The sequence below is a fragment of the Chanodichthys erythropterus genome, chromosome 16 (assembly GCF_024489055.1).
Source record: "Chanodichthys erythropterus isolate Z2021 chromosome 16, ASM2448905v1, whole genome shotgun sequence".
In the NCBI taxonomy this organism is placed as follows: Eukaryota; Metazoa; Chordata; class Actinopteri; order Cypriniformes; family Xenocyprididae; genus Chanodichthys; species Chanodichthys erythropterus.
The window spans coordinates 20,415,685-20,433,270 of record NC_090236.1 but is presented as its reverse complement, the minus strand read 5'-3'; the positions used below and the strand labels follow the sequence as shown (position 1 = coordinate 20,433,270).

Below are 17,586 nucleotides of genomic sequence, written 5' to 3'. Positions count from 1 at the left end.
GCAATTGGGTTGTTTTAACCCAGCGGTAGGGTTAAATGTTTGCCCAACCTGCTGGGTAGTTTTATTTAACTATTGTTTAATAATTACTGTATTGCTTAATTAAAAAATTTAACCCAAAGTATGTTGGAAATGAACATTTATTAATGTTCAATGAATAATTATTAAACAATAAACATTTATTAAATTGCTTATTAATAAATTTATATTAATAAACTATTAAACTATTACATTTATATTAATAAAATATTAAAGCTTATTAATAAACATTCACCTTTGGTCTATTATTGTTGTCTCTAATTGCATCTGGTTTTTAATTTCCCAACTATTTTGGGTTCATTTTAAGCTAGCCATATAGCAATTTTTAAATAATAGTTGGTTTAAATAAAACTACCCAGCAGGTTGGGAAAACATTTAACCCAACCGCTGGGTTTGTCCAATTTTAACCCAACTTGGGTTGTTTTTAACCCAGCATTTTTTAGAGTGTATGTATAAAATACACACACACATATACATATACATAAATATATATATATATATATATATATATATATATATATATATATATATATATATATATATATATGTTCTCAAATCAATAATAGTAAACAAATGATATGATAGATGAAAACAGATTTATTGACTGAGGTATAAAATACAATGAGGTATTAACTGATGACATTCCAACTCAATGCATGGAAAGAGATTTATATTTTCAATTGTTTATGAGGTAAAACGTTTTCTTGTTAAGACAGTAGCCATTAAGATATGTCCAAAATGTGCTTCTATAATATGAAAATAAAATTAAATAGCATCACAGGCAATAACTTTAGAATGACCAGAGAGTGTGCACTAGCAGCCAAATGTTATGTACGGAGGGGATATTTGTTTTTAAAGACCTTTCAACCATCAAAATATGAGGAAAATATTATACAGTATATATCTTTAACAAATTTTTAACAATATTTGATTAAAGGGTGAAGATGTCAATTTTCCTTTTGTCGTTTTTTCCGATTGTCGTTTCCTTATTGGCCACTACTGTATGTGGTGCTCACTGACTCGCTAAATTCACTTGTCACTAACACCCAGCTGACAGAGACTTTAGTCAGGATAGACGCCATATTGAATTTAACAGAGATGAACTATAAAAAATCGTAGATCACATAATTTTCACAATACACATCTTTCAGATCTATTTAATGGGGTTTTTGTCTACTGAAACTTTTTTGGAAAGACGTACCGTCAGCTGAACAAGCGGTATGTCGTTAAACAGTACAATCAATTGAAAGCACTCCCTCACAGCCTTGGTTTCAATCTCGTCAAAAATTAAATATGGCAATACTCTGACTAAGGACTATTCTTACAGACTCATTCAAAATAGACACCATAGACAGTAGCGGCAGCAAAGAGTGAGCTGTTTTTGAAAGTATGCGAGGAGAAATTGTCGTGTGTCTCGTCCCACAGGCATCTGCTCCCCATGCGTATGTTCAGGTCTCTGATCTGACCAATGCTGATGATGACTATGAACTTATAGCGAGCAATCATCAAATCTTTAACTCTGGCCTTGACAACCTGAAATTATAATAACAACAAAGATTTAAGCAGCACATACACTATATACTAAATTAATATGTATGCATGTTTATGTATTTATAATATATTTATAACTTGCATATATATGCATATACTAAATAAAACATGAGCACAATGTAAAATGTATTGATCTGTCATGCAATTAATTCAAAGCGAGAGATTTTTAAAAAAATAAATAAACCGACCTCAGAGATTGTTTTGGTCATCTGCCTGCACAACTCAGGTTCATATTTCTCCTCCTGCAGGTAACTGGTCAACACATCCTTCAGAATGTCTTTCACTGTTATCACTGGGAAACGTCGCGTCGGGGCTGCTCGAACATTTAATATGCATTACCGATATAGTACTGATAAAATGCAATTTAATTCAAGTCATGAAAACTGTTTTTAATTTTTTAGATTTGGTTAATTAATAACGACCCTGCACCAAAGTGTGTTTATTTACACACAGGAAGGAAATTAACAGCATATCAGTATTAAAACAAAAGCTAAAATTAGCTCAAGTCAGCCATTGCTCAGAGAGAGATGCACAGTGAGCTTATGGGGGTGTCGGCAAGATTCATTTTGATATTTTTACCATCTTTTGAACTGTTGACATTATTAAAATGATTCTGTCATTTTGTTTAGCAGACAATACCTTAAAAATGATCAAAATCCTTTGCTAATATTAATGTTTGAGCTGTTCCAAACATGATCAATAACTGCCTGGAAGATTAGTTAGATTCATTTAGGAGTTGCTTTTGTTAGTTAAAGGGAAATTATCTTCGGAACACAAATGAAGATATTTTTAATGAAATCTGAGAGCTTTCTGTCCTTCTATTTCCAAGCTCCAGAAAGGTAGTAAAGGCATCATTAAAGTAATCCATGCGACTCCAGTGGTTTAACCTCAATTTTATGAAGCAACATGAGTGATTTTTGTTTGTTCCATAACAAACAAAAAAACACTTTATTTACAAATTATTGAACACATTCACGTAACAAAGTCTGCTCTCACATCAACACAACACAAATGCATCATGGTGCTTTCATGTACACATGTTGGAAATGAATATTTTGTAAATAAAGAGGTAAACCAAGGTTAATGTTAAACCACTGGAGTCACAAGGATTACTTTTATAATGTCTTGAGACTCTTTACTACCTTTCTGGGGCTTGAAAGTGGTACACAGTGTCTACACCAGACGCGACAATTGTCGTGTCGTATCGCGCCGCAACAGCTAAAAGCTGTCTACACTGAACGCGACAAACCGACCGTTGCAAAGCACTTGGACTACTTCAGAAATAGAACAGGGAATCCGTTTACTGTCAGGAATTTGTTGTGTAGCGTCGTGTCGTGCTGCATCCAGCGCAGACAATATCACTGATTATAATGGGTTCTATCATCTTTTGACGCATTGTGTCGCTCCGCTCACATCCGGTGTAGACACAGTGGTAGTTGCATAGGCTGTCAATGGAGGGACAGAATTCTCTCAGGCCATGTTTATACCTAGTATTAAAGGGTTAGTTCATCCAAAAATGAAAATAATGTCATTTATTACTCACCCTCATGTCGTTCTACAGCCGTAAGACCTTCGTTCATCTTCGGAACACAAATTAAGATATTGTTGATGAAATCCGATGGCTCAGTGAGACCTCTATTGAGAGCAAGGCTATTCAAACTCTCAAGGTCCATAAAGGTACTAAAAACATGTTTGAAGCAGTTCATGTGAGTTCAGCGATTCTATATTTATAAAGTGACAAGAATACTTTTTGTGTGCCAAAAAAACAAAATAAATACTTTTCAACAATATCTATATGGGCCGATTTAAAAAAAACTTTACGGATTGAGTCAGTGAACTAGAGCGTGAAAGTCACGTGATTTCAGCATTTTAGCTGTTTGATATGAGATCTGAATCACTGATTCGAAACAAAAGATTCATAAAGCTCAGAAGCTTCATGAAGCAGTGTTTTGAAATTGGCCCATATAGATATTGTTGAAAAGTCTTTATTTTGTTTTTTTGGCACACAAAAAGTATTCTTGTTGCTTTATAATATTAAGATTGAACCACTGTACTCACATGAACTGTGTTTTTAGTACTTTTATGGATCTTGAGAGTTTGAATAGCCTTGCTCTCAATAGAGGCCTCACTGAGCCATTGGATTTCATCAAAAATATCCTAATTTGTGTTCCGAAGATGAATGAAGGTCTTACAGCTGTAGAATGATATGAGGGTGAGTAATAAATGACATTATTTTCATTTTTGGGTGAACTAACCTTTTAAGATGTGGAGAAGAGAAATGGATGACGGTAAATACAGGTGTAAATAAGTTCTAAAATGTTTTTCCCTTTGCCTGGCAAAAGACAAAATTAGCCACGTTTACATGTACACTTTTTTGTCATTCCGATTGAAAGATTCAGTGGACTGTTTACATGACACGTTATCTAATCTGATATGGTGTTTACATGCGCCGCCGCTTTCAGTCAGAATGATTTTGTGACATTCGCACATTACATGTAGCTTATGTCCTGTCAACATGGAGTTCCGTTATTTCTTATGCACGCTATTTTTATGTAAAGTGTTGCTCTCCATCAAGCAACAGTGTGAATTTGTAGCATATTACTGCTGGAAGGAATAAGAAAAAGACAGGTGCAGGAAGCTGACTTTTTGGTACCAGTGCATCTCGGAGCATCTCAATACTACCCCTCCTTCCTCCGAAAAGCAGAAGCGTGTGGATGAAGGTCTGTAGTAATAATAAACGAGTTCCTTCAGTGTATTTATTAAATGTGTTGTTTCAGTTTTACTCCAGTTTGATTTTGCCACTGCCATTATGCATTCTGACAACCCCTTACCACTTGACGTGATAACGTAGACACAAAGAAATCGGTTTAACGCGTTTACATGGCAGAGTTTTTATTTTGTTTGGGTTATAGAAAGTTGTATCCCGCCCCTCTCAAACTAATTACAATTTAATTCGGTTTGGCCTATTGACATGTTTATATGGAGCATTTTCATTCAGATTGGACTTTTAAACGCACCTATTGCCTGTGATGTGGACATAGTCTCAGGCTGGACCCAACATGAAGACATGATGCTGAGGCAGAATGAATCACTCATTGACCTTGATTTGCAGTTGCACAACTTTTTTTGAGTGTGCTGTAACATGCTTTTTACGCAGATTTCATTGACCTTTTGGATTTGGGCTACTGTATTTTTACAGTATGAAAGTGCTGAATATAAAGCCATTCAATTATTATATGATATTCAATACAATACAATACTTGCAGTACATACAGTACACAATATATACACTTTAAATTACTAATTGCAAATTTTGTTTACTGTTTACAATATACTTTTTTCCCCTGTAACTAGATACTCTGGATGCCGTGTTCTCCATTTTTCTATGTAGTGTGTAATGAATGATCTGTAATGTTTATATATTGACTGGCTGTGTGCATGATGTGAAAGTACAGGTGAAATGGTTTTGAGCCGGTAGTTTAATTTTGCCAGAAGTGTAAGGGGTTTTGTAAATACAGTTTGAAGATTTAGTTTTGTGTTTATTGTTGTGAGAAAATTGCTTTTCAAGAAATGTGTTTCAGCAATTGTGAAAAACTGTAATACCAGGCGTAAACAAGGCCTCAGATATAATTAAAAAGATATTCATTTGTATTGCAAAGATGAACGGGTTTGGAACGACATGAGGGTGAGTAATTAATGCCATAATTTTTGTTTTTGGGTGAACAAACCCTTAAAACATCTTGATTAAAGAAATGAAGAATATATATATGTATATATCTATACAGTACAGTCCAAAAGTTTGGAACCATTTTTAATGTTTTTAAAAGAAGTTTCGTCTGCTCACCAAGGCTACATTTATTTAATTAAAAATACAGTAAAAACAGTAATATTGTGAAATATTATTACAATTTAAAATAACTGTGTACTATTTAAATATATTTGACAAAGTAATTTATTCCTGTGATGCAAAGCTGAATTTTCAGCATCGTTACTCCAGTCTTCAGTGTCACATGATCCTTCAGAAATCATTCTAATATGCTGATTTGCTGCTCAATAAACATTTATGATTATTTTCAATGTTGAAAACAGTTGTGTACTTTTTTTTTCAGGATTCCTTGATGAATAGAAAGTTCAAAAGAACAGCATTTATCTGAAATACAAAGCTTCTGTAGCATTATACACTACCGTTCAAAAGTTTGTGGTCAGTAAGAATTTTTATTTTTATTTTTTTGAAAAGAAATGAATACTTTTATTCAGCAAGGATGCATTAAATCAATCAAAAGTGGCAGTAAAGACATTTATAATGTTACAAAAGATTAGATTTCAGATAAACACTGTTCTTTTGAACTTTCTCATCAAATAATCCTGAAAAAAAATATTGTACACAAATATTCTGTACAATTGTACACATTAAATGTTTCTTGAGCAGCAGATCAGCATATTAGAATGATTTCTGAAGGATCATGTGACACTGAAGACTGGAGTAATGATGCTGAAAATTCAGCTTTGCCATCACAGGAATAAATTACTTTGTGAAATATATTCAAATAGAAAACAGTTATTTTAAATTGTAATAATATTTCACAATATTACTGTTTTTACTAAAAATCTTAGTGGTTCCAAACTTTTGGTCTGTACTGTATATATATATATATATATATATATATATATAGATATCTTAATAAATACTAGTATACAGAAACTATGCTTACTTAATTGTGATAATATATTAAGACAAATATACAACATATACAACAAAGAGATGAAAATATACTGCATAACAGGAAATACCCTCTCATGTGAAATCATTTTGGTGTATTTATTAGTGAATATCATTTGTTTGCTGAGATTATTATCTCCATAACAGTCATTACATTTACATGTAAGTCATTTTTATCCAAAGCGACTTCAAAACGAAAAGAGACTCAAGGAAAAGAGACTCACTGAGCCGATAGGTGTTCTCCATTTGCACTGTAGGTCGTGGAATATCATCATGATGTCCAGGTTCTTCCATGTAGGACACAGTGCTGATAGAGCTACAGAGAAACACATGATCCATACTATTTTACTTACACTTTTTCTTATTATTTTGTTATGTTGTTAACTTAGATGTTAAGGAATGACAGTAACTCACTCCTTAGTTTTGCCAAAAGTGTCTTTAGCTCTGACTTCATGACTGCCCAGAGAAGACACACTTCCACGTTTCTTCAGCAGACGTGCTGCTTTTTCTTTTGCTAAATCAGACATTTCGCGGAAAATCGACTGAATTGTATCAATTCTACGGAAGACATAAAAAAAGACATACATTTACATTGGTAAAGCACTAAAAATGTACTAGTGTATTAAACGCTTGTTTCTCTTGATAAAATATATCGTAATATAAACTAAAACACTTGTAGGCTACATAACTTTTATGGCAGCAAAATGCACTTACCGCTTTGATGCGTCTGTTCCACAAACCGGAAATGCTCAGGACCGCCACAGGCTTGTTGACAAACGTTGCCTTGACAACAGTGGATTTCATTTTCACTTTGGGTAGTATCAGTTGATACATATATTGGGCAGCATCAGGCTCTGGGTGGCATATCCTGCCAGCGATATTACTAATTCTATGGCGAACATTATGTTTAGATTATGTAAGTTAATGCTCAGGGATGGGCAGTATTTATGATACATGTATTTCAAATACGTAATAGTATTTTGTAATTTGTATTTGATAGGGTTGATGAAATTGGCTTTGTATTTTGTATCAAACTACTTTAGTGTTTTGTATTTTTGTAGTTTTAAAATACTGTAAAATACTTTGTAAGAAGTCTACATGACGACATCATCAAAATGCAGCCTCTGATTGGTGCTTACTCAGTGGTTTGCCTGCCCCAGACTTGTTGAGTTCAGAACAGATGTTAAGTTTTGGTGTTTGTTTTAATAGTTTAGGCTAAATAGTTTACCAATTTACATAATGTTTTTGAAGACTATTATACGAGCAGCAGCCCCCTATATTTATGAATAACAATCAAATGATTAATTAGTGCTATGAATAGGTGCCATAAGTTGTCTTCTTATGAATGACTTGTTTGTCATTGAGTCAGTGTTGCTGAGGCAAAGTAGGCTCTTCGTTACCAAACACCAAATAACTAAATTAGGATACAATGATGAGTCATTTGCAAACTGTTAAACATTAAACTGTGGGTTACTTTAAAACTTTCATCTGGGAGATCACAAGGATATGTACATTTTCGTTGCTTATTCGGTCGCTTTTCCTTGTTTTTGTGGAATCATGGGATGTGTTGTCTTCACATCTACAGCCGGTGGAAAAGAATCGGGGCGGGACTCAGTCAGAAATCATGTTTATGGATGAGAGTATTAACGTTGCTGTAGTATGAAGCAGAGCTGGGCCGAGTGATGTTGGAGCTGAATGAGACCACTGGAGAGACTGCTAATGAGAGACGAAGCTGAAACACGTCTCGAGAGTAGTGGAACTTTTATTATGCCACAGCCGCCGGTCTAGCGTATGTGGGGTAACGCAGCGCTGTTTATCATATTAGATAAATTTGTGTTGAAAGTTGTTTATAGTGCTACTCTGCGTTCGCTCGGCGACTGCTATGAGACACTTGTTGCACACTGCAGTAAGCTAGATCGATATTAGTCATGGTAAAACATGATACTCACCGTAAATCAAGAAAACAAGATTTAAACAAGCAGCTATATAACATGATTCGTTTTCTTTGGTGTTTCCGTGGTTTCTACAAAATAAAACCAGAAATCGAGGGTAACGCTGGTATGATGTCATTGATAGGCGATACACGGACACAGCCCGTGTCCTGGTTAAAATTGCTTATTTCTCTGGATTTAAACATTCTTGGAAACATTTGGGATAATGTAAGTACACAAGTCAACAAAATATATAACATTGTTCTAGTGGTTTTTGGATATTTTAATCCAAATATCCTACTGTATATAGTACTCTGGCAGAGAAAAGCTATCAAACATTGTTCACTTAATCAACTGATAGGCCAATTGATGGAAGTTTTGCGATGAAATTTCATGCTCCCTTGTAAAAGTATTTTATAGTATCTTTAAAATACAAAAATACAGTAGTTTATTTTGATACAGTGTGGCGGCTGTATTTTGTAGTTTATTTTGATACACTTAAAATGAAGGTATTTTATTTTAAAATATATTTTGATGTTTTTTGCCCAACCCTGGTAATGCTGACTTTGCTTGGTCACGTACACGTGATCTACTGTTTATAAGCAAAAATTATTTATAGTGTGATTTCGTATTAATCAAATAATAAAGCAACGCGGCCTTTCTGTGGTCAAATTGCAAAAGCTTTTATGTTGAACACAGTTCATAATATACACTATTTGATAAAATGTGGATTTTGTTAATGGTCCTAAGTATTCAGACCCTTTGCTGTGACACTCATATTTAACTCAGGTGCTGTCCATTTCTTCTGATCATCCTTGAGATGGTTCTACACCTTCATCTGAGTCCAGCTGTGTTTGATTATACAGATTGGACTTGTTTAGGAAAGCCACATACCTGTCTATATAAGACCTTACAGCTCACAGTGCATGTCAGAGCCAATGAGAATCATGAGGTCAAAGGAACTGCCTGAAGAGCTCAGAGACAGAATTGTGGCAAGTCACAGATCTGGCCAAGGTTACAAAAACATTTCTGCTGCACTTAAGGTTCCTAAGAGCACAGTGGCCTCCATAATCCTTAAATGGAAGATGTCTGGGACGACCAGAACCCTTCCTAGAGCTGGCCGTCCGGCCAAAATGAGCTATCGGGGGAGAAGAGCCGTGGTGGGTGAGGGGTTAAAGAAGAACCCAAAGATCACTGCGGCTGAGCTCCAGAGATGCAGTCAGGAGATAGGAGAAAGTTGTCGAAAGTCAAACATCACTGCAGCAATTCTGTCTTTCTGTCAATATGGGGTGCTGTGTGTACATTAATGAGGGAAAAAAGAAGTTAAATGATTTTAGCAAATGGCTGCAATATAACAAAGAGTGAAAAATTGAAGGGGTCTGAATACTTTCCGTACCCATTGTATTTCTCTTAAACTCATATACTTCTAAAATCTAAGAATATATACACTAGTAATTTTATCCCTGCAACAAGAAATACAAAGTTCTTGCAAGAGGTTTAGTTTAAGTGTATTTGCATATATTGTGTTAGTGACAATGACTAACAAGAAACAAAGAATGTTAAACATGAATTTCTTGATTTTATTTCCAAGACATTACATTATTTTCACTTTTGATATATTTAGCATTTTCAGTCTCTATATTCTCTTAAAATCTGGGGAGAGTTTATTCTATGCATGAAATGTTTGCATATTCCATTTTCTGAACAATGAATGAACAAGATGCAAGTTAGCTGACAAACACAATACCACAACATCAGTGGGATAAAAAGTAATAAATACATATTTTATAAAATGAGAGATGGATCATGTTTTAACTAGAATGAACCATCCGCAAGCAGCAGTTGTCTATCAATCCCTCCATTTTTAAGGTCAGGTAAGGCCTCCAAACCACTGAAATAAAGTAAACTTAATTAACGGCAGAAATAATGTATCACTTAACTAAAACCAGATTAGCCAAAGCACACAACTGAAGGTTATCCAGGAACATCATGTATATACCCAAACTAGATCTCTATGACTAGAGATATTTGAGGCTTTTCTAGTCAAAATTTCTACACACTTGGATGGATAATCTCACAGTTTTAAAGGCAATGATCCACATTTTATGAGTCTTGTGACAAAGTCTCAGCAAAAAAAAAAAAAAAAAAAAAAAAACAGAAAAAGATGAGCATTTCCTTACTTACCAAAATATGTGAGCTGACAACACAATACAGTAAAGGAAGTGATAAATGAAAGGATGTCATAAATGTTCTTCTGTACTAGTCCAATAAAATGCTGTTTCTTTCCCTTTTTTGAACAATAAAACAGTCTAGTAATTGTTTGGAATCCATTGCAAACCACAGAACTAGGCATAAAATAAATTACATGAATTTTAAACATTAATAAATAAAAATAAAGTGCCACCATGAACTGTAAATACTAACAATAAACTGTCATGAAATCTGTTCTATGACGAGACATACAAATCATATCCATTTGGATACATGTTTAACAATTTCTATCTTACATTTTTACACATTATCTTTAAATATTGCTACAGTACAATGTTTTGGGAAAATAAAATCCACATTGTGGAAAACCAAAAGGAAAATAGGTTATATTTGACCAATTCCTTAAATTCATTTCACCTTAAGGAATTCTGCATCCCTGACACAAATGGAGTTTAATTTTCCTAAAATGTCTAAATAAATAAATGATTAAAAAAAAAAAAAAAAAAAAAAAAAAAAAAAGGTAGGCATCACTTTTTGCATTAATTATGAATGTCATATTCATATCCATGTTTAAGCACTTCATTTAACAAAAGGGCTACAGGCCAACTAGTCAGTGATGCATCCTAACATGCCTTCACCAATAACATCAAATCAACATTAACACTGACGTAAGAGGCTTTTTAAGATGATACGGAACAGAATATTTTGTGTGGAAGCATGTCTCTGTATTTCTCATCATTTTACATTAAGGGTTAATTCACTAACATTAGTTGATGGTTTAGGCACCATAAACTAATAAAGAACAACATTTTTTACACCATTATTAATCTAGGTATGATTAATATGTTAATTCATAAATTTACTTTTATAGTTAATTCATATTTTGTTCATAATACATTAATGTTATTTTTTCTGCTCACAATGTTTGGGGTCAGTAAGATTTTTTAATAGTTTTGAAAGAAGTCTCTTCTGCTCACCAAGGATACATTTATTTGATAAAAATATAGTAAAAACTGTAATGTTGTGAAATATTATTACAATTGAAAAGAAATCTTTTCTATTTGAATATATTTTAAAATATGTAATTTATTCCTGTGATGTCAAAGCTGAATTTTCAGCATCATTACTCCAGTCTTCAGTGTCACATGATCCTTCAGAAATCATTCAAATATTCTGATTTGCTGCTTAAGAAACATTTATTATTATTATTATTATTATTATCATCAATTGTAAACAGTTTTGTGTGTTGCTTAATATTTTTGTGGAAACCATGATCATTTTTTTTAGGATTATTTGATGAATAGAGAAATAGAAATCACAACATAAATGTCTTTACTGTCATTTTTGGTCAATTTAATACGGAAGAGAATTAGGGCCAAGCAATAATAAAAAAATAAAACCATCTCGAGATTAAAGTTGTTAAATTTAGAGAAAAAAAACTTGCTAAATTTCTAAAAAAAGGTCGAGATAAAATGTTGAGAATAAACTCATTAAATTATGAGAAAAAACTCGTTAAATTACGAGAACAAATTTGTTAAATTACGAATTTGTTCTCGTAATATAATTACTTTATTTTCAACATTTTATCTCGACTTTTTTCTTGAAATTTAACGATTTTTCTTCTCATAATTTAACAAATTTGTTCTCATAATCTAACAACTTTTTCCTTGTAATTTAATGACTTTATTCTCAACATTTTATCTCGACTTTTTTCTCGAAATGTAATGAATTTTTTCTCAAAATTTAACAACTTTAATCTCGAGATGGTTTTATTTTTTTATTATTGCTTGACTCTAATCCTCTTCTGTAATTTAATGCATCCTTGCTGAATAAAAGTATTAATTTCTTTAAAAAAATAAATCTTATTTATTACTTCTTTTGAATGGTAGCGTATATACAGAAATTACCATTAACCTAGATTAAAAAAGGCTGTAACAATATTGTTGTTAGTTCATGATATACCTAAAGCCTGTGACACACCAAGCCGACGTCAAAGAAATAGTGGCAAGGAAAGCTGACTGTGTCATCGCCTCACGACGGCTGCGTATCGGCCAAACAGCTGCACTTGAACACACCAAAAGGACTACTAGCGACTGTTAACTAGCACATGCATTCTGCGCCTGCGTGTAAGGAAATAACTGTCTGTATCAGCAAGTGTCAATAGTCTATTTTCATCATTCAAAAAGGGAAACTGAAAACAGGACTGCAGATATAATGTTCAAACCGTAAACAAAGCAGTGCTTGCTTACCATTTTGAAGATCAATCAAGCTGATCCCTTTCTTCATTCAAGTCGGCTCATGTTATTATGAAAATTTTAGCGCATTGGAATGCATGGGTAAGATGATCTAACAGCCTTCTGTTTGTACCGTCTCGACTTCTTTGCTCACGTTCATCACTTTTGCTTTTATTCTCGTTCACTAAGCTGAACAGCCAATCAGAGTTCTCTCACATCGACGGCACTGATGCTGCTTCAACATGCTGAATCGCATCATTGCTCGACGGCCGATTATCGCCTAGTTGTGTCTCGGGCTTAATACATCAACTAATGTTAACAAACTGAATCTCATTGTAAAGTGTTATCTGTAGCATTGTTTGGGAACTGAGACTTCATGTTAGTTAAATCAAATTATTTAGAATCTGTCAAAATAACTAAAAGAAAACCAAACACTGCTGACATGTGTGTTCCTAAATGTGAACCCTAGTATCATTACATTGTAATGTCACTAGGAGTGTTTGGTTTGGGTCAAAGGGAGAATGTGCAATAAGTGAAAAAGGAAACTGCCTTCTGCAAGAACCCAGCGGAAAAAGTCCACGTATTGCATTTGTCCTGAAGTTTTATCATATACACACAAAATATTTGCTAATATTCACATACACACACCCACAGAACGCACTGATGATATTCTACACCAGACATTATAAGTGAGATTTTGAGTGTTGTACTTCTGGAATTTTGATAAAAACATTTTTGAAAGTCTTTGTAGTGCCAAAAGAGCATCCTAATGTCCCACTCACAGCCCATCCAGTAGGTTGTCGCTGCGGCCAGGTCAGTTGTCTGCCAGATATTTACCTGTGGAATACAAAAACAGCAAATTTGTAAATCAGACTCTGTAAAAAAATAAACTCTTTATCTAATTAACCCTGGGTCATTCTAAACCCAGGGCAAACGGAATCCTGGGTTTTCTTGCCTCACGTTTCACACTGCTCATAATTTACCAAGGGTTAACAATTAGTCCTTGGGATTTATAAACTGCTATTTCAAACTACATTCCTAAATCCTGGGTTAATGGCCTTAATTGAATATTTGTGGTGTCAGTGTCATTGATTAAACAAGCGCAGCACGTGACTTGTTTATGTAAAAGCTCTAATTTATACTTTGCCCTTATTATACTTTGCCAATTGTACTATACATTTTTTTTCCCCCCACACGTTTGGCTGTCACCGCAAAAACCATATATAAACCATGTAAAAGCGGTTTTAATCCCGCATCTAAATACCCCTAATTACCCCTTTACCTGGGGTTAAAGGTGCCCTAGAACTTTTTTTTAAAACGTGTAATATAAGTCTAAGGTGTCCCCTGAATGTGTCTGTGAAGTTTCAGCTCATAATACCCTAAAGATTTTTTTTAAATTCATTTTTTTAACTGCCTATTTTGGGGCATAATTACAAATGAGCCGATTCAGGGTGTGTGGCCCTTTAAATCTGGTGCTCCACGCCCCAAGAGCTCGCGCTTGCCTTAAACAACATAAAAAAAAGTTCAAACAGCTAATATAACCCTCAAAATGGATCTTTACAAAGTGTTCGTCATGCAGCATGTCTAATCGCGTAAGTACAGTGTTTATTTTGATGTTTACATTGATTTTGAATGAATTTGAGGCTGTGCTCTGTGGCTAATGCTACACTGTTGGAGAGATTTATAAAGAATGAAGTTGTGTTTATGAATTATACAGACTGCAAGTGTTTAAAAATGAAAATAGCGACGGCTCTTGTCTCCGTGAATATAGTAAGAAATGATGGTAACTTTAACCACATTTAACAGTACATTGTCATTCTAAATGTTTCGTTAGCATGTTGCTAATTTACAAATATCACTAAAAATATCATGTTATCATGAATCATGTCAGTTATTATTGCTCCATCTGCCATTTTTCGCTATTGTCCTTGCTTGCTTACCTAGTCTGTTGATTCACCTGTGCAGATCCAGACGTTACTGGCTGCCCTTGTCTAATTGTTGTAAAAACAGTATGGCTCTCTTTGCATTACAACAGAAGTATGGCCAACCCCATCAATTAGTTTTGAGAGAAATCAAAGCCATCTTAGCTCTTCCCAAGGTGAGACCAGGTGACAGCAGAGCATTTGGTAGCTTTGCTCTGAAAGTTCGAGCTTTGGTTGGCATGCTCCAATCTTTGGGTCAAGATCATGCTCAATCTGAACTAGCCTGTGCTTCTCATGTACAGCGACTACTTGGTAAACTGCCCACAGAAAATGTGACCAACTTTGCCCGCTATGTTCGTGCTGTCCTACATGGTCAAAGCTACAACCTGATTAACTTTTCTGCCTGGCTTCAGGAAGAGGCTGAATGTCAGGCGATGGCTGATCAAGTTAGTGACTTCCCAAACCCACTCCCGAGTAAACCTCAATCAAAGGTCCACATTAATACTCGAACAGTTTTGTATGGAGCTAATGGCAATTCTGTTGTATCAAGATCCACAAATAAGCAATCCCAAATTGTAAGAGACAAAGCAGAGTTCCAAGTTTTCATGTGTATATTGTTCCAGTGGAGAACATTTCATTGGTCTGTGTCCCTCCTTTAAAGCTCTAGAAGACACCAAAAAGGGTGCATGGATTAGACAGAATAAAAGATGTTGGAGGTGTGGGCTTAACCATCTGGCTGTTGACTGTGACCTGAAAAAACCCTGTCCACAGTGTAAAGGTCGACATCTTGGTATTCTTCATGGAGTTAACTGTCGTGACCAGGATAACGGTACATTCTATCTTAGTCGACTTGGAGGTTCCAGCAAGGTGCTGCTGAAAGTTGTTGAGTTACTTCTCCATCATAAAGGTCAATCCCTGCAAACTTATGCCATCCTTGATGACTGTTCAGAACGTACCATGTTGCTACCTCGAGCATCTGACTATTTGGGCCTCAAGGGCCAAGCCGAGTCCTTAACTGTTCGCACCGTACGGCAAGATACTATTGCACTCGAAGGCTCTTCTGTAACCTTTGAAATATCCTCAACTGCCAACCCAGAAAAGAAGTATACCATTTCCAATGCCTTTTCTGCTGCCAGATTGGGATTGGCAGAACAGACGTACCCTGTCGAGATTTTGCAGAGACGCTTTAGACATCTTCGTGGTCTACCTCTTCCAGCATTCTCTAACGTCCAACCACTTATCCTTATCGGTGCAGACTATCCACACCTGATAAACCCAATTGATCAGGTGTATTCCGGACCACCGAAATCTCCGGCTGCTATCCATACAAAATTGGGTTGGGTACTGCAAGGTCCAATACCAATTCCCAACAGTGATGAGACGCAGTGTCTTTTTACCTTTACTAACCCTGTAGAGGATCTTCGCCATGATGTGGAGAAATTATGGCAATTAGAAATGAGAAGGTCATTACCAGGTCCAAGCAGGATCAAGAAGCTGTGGACTTGTTATCCTCTAAGACTAAAAGAGTTGATGTTGATGGTGTGCAAAGATATGCCACTCCTTTACTGCGTGCTGCTTCAGCTATACAGTTACGAGCTTCACCGAATGCAGTTATGTCCTCCCTCAGAGGTATCGAACGCCGTCTCCAACGAAATCCTAAATCTGTGGCTGTCTATGACCAAGAAATTGCCAAGTTGGAGAAGTCCGGTTATATTTCCAAAGTGGAACCTCCTCATGACACGTCTTCTGAATCATGGTATATCCCTCACCATCTTGTGGAGCATAATGGGAAACCACGAATAGTCTTCAATTGCTCTTATCAGTACAAAGGTACATCACTGAACAACCAGCTTCTTCCTGGTCCACAATTGGGCCCCTCCTTACTTGGTGTCTTACTCCGATTTCGCCAGTATCCAGTGGCAATTAGTGGGGACATAAAATCTATGTTTCACCAAGTTAGGCTACTACCAGAAGATCGTCCTCTCCTACGTTTCCTGTGGCGCAATATGCAAAGGTCAAATCCACCTGATGTCTACGAATGGCAAGTTTTGCCGTTTGGCACAGTATGTAGTCCATGTTGCGCAATATATGCTTTAGAAAAGCATGTCTGTGACCATTCAGAAGGATACGAAGATACAGCGAATTCTGTACTTCAGTCATACTATGTAGATAATTGTCTAGAGAGTTTCCAAAATATGCAAGCTGCAAAGAGCCACCTTGACTGCATGCGTTCTTTATTGATGAGTGGGGGATTTGAAATCAGACAGTGGGCAAGTAACCAGCCTGATGTTGTTAGACATCTTCCTCCTGAAGCCAGGTCGGAGAGTTCTGAACTCTGGATAAGTCAAGACCGTTTGGAGCCTAAAGAAGGAGCTTTGGGTCTGAGCTGGCACTGCCCCTCTGATTCATTGGGGTACCGATCACGAAGCATGGAGTGTAAAGAAACAACTATGCGTAATATCTATAAAGTCCTTGCTAGTCAATATGACCCGTTAGGTTATATTACTCCATTCACAACGCGAGCTAAGGTCATTGTACAACAATGCTGGATGAAGTCTCGGGGATGGGATGACCCTCTTATGCCAAGTCCTATTCAACAGGCCTGGAAGGCTTGGGAAACTGAATTCACTGATCTGTCATTGATACAGCTTCCTCGCTGTTATTTAACTTCACCTTCAGAGCAAATTGCATCCAGGGAATTGCATATATTTTGTGATGCCTCAGAGAGTGCATATGGGTCAGTAGCCTATTTGAGAATGGAAACAGATAAAAGGTGCGGTACATACTTCCTTCATCATGGCAAGATCTCGAGTTGCCCCAAAAAGGCAAATATCCATCCCTCGCCTTGAACTTTGTGCTGCTCTAACAGGTGCACAGCTTTCTAAATTACTGCAGAAGGAACTGACTCTTCCTCTGACAAAAACTATTTTATGGTCTGACTCAACAACTGTCTTGTCCTGGCTGCATTCCCTCTCCTGCCG

The 17,586-nt window shown here is 35.6% G+C and overlaps 2 protein-coding genes across 2 annotated transcripts in view; both read right to left on the bottom strand.

Moving 5' to 3' along the window:
* Positions 1–647: 647 nt before the first annotated feature.
* dynlt5 (dynein light chain Tctex-type family member 5) lies at positions 648–7,031 on the bottom strand. The gene is made up of 5 exons (XM_067363814.1): positions 7,022–7,031; positions 6,722–6,865; positions 6,532–6,623; positions 1,776–1,900; positions 648–1,569 (listed from the first exon to the last, which is right to left on the bottom strand). The coding sequence occupies exons 2-5, from the start codon at positions 6,832–6,834 to the stop codon at positions 1,366–1,368; spliced, it is 534 nt and encodes a 177-aa protein (XP_067219915.1). The 5' UTR covers positions 6,835–6,865; positions 7,022–7,031; the 3' UTR covers positions 648–1,365.
* Positions 7,032–12,246: 5,215 nt separating this feature from the next.
* Positions 12,247–17,586, bottom strand: part of sgip1b (SH3GL interacting endocytic adaptor 1b) — a 37,702-nt gene continuing 32,362 nt past the window's right edge. The window contains exon 24 of the mRNA XM_067362378.1: positions 12,247–13,520. Within this exon, the coding sequence (XP_067218479.1) occupies positions 13,498–13,520 (23 nt within the window). The 3' untranslated portion in view covers positions 12,247–13,497. The remainder of the gene's footprint in view (positions 13,521–17,586) is intronic.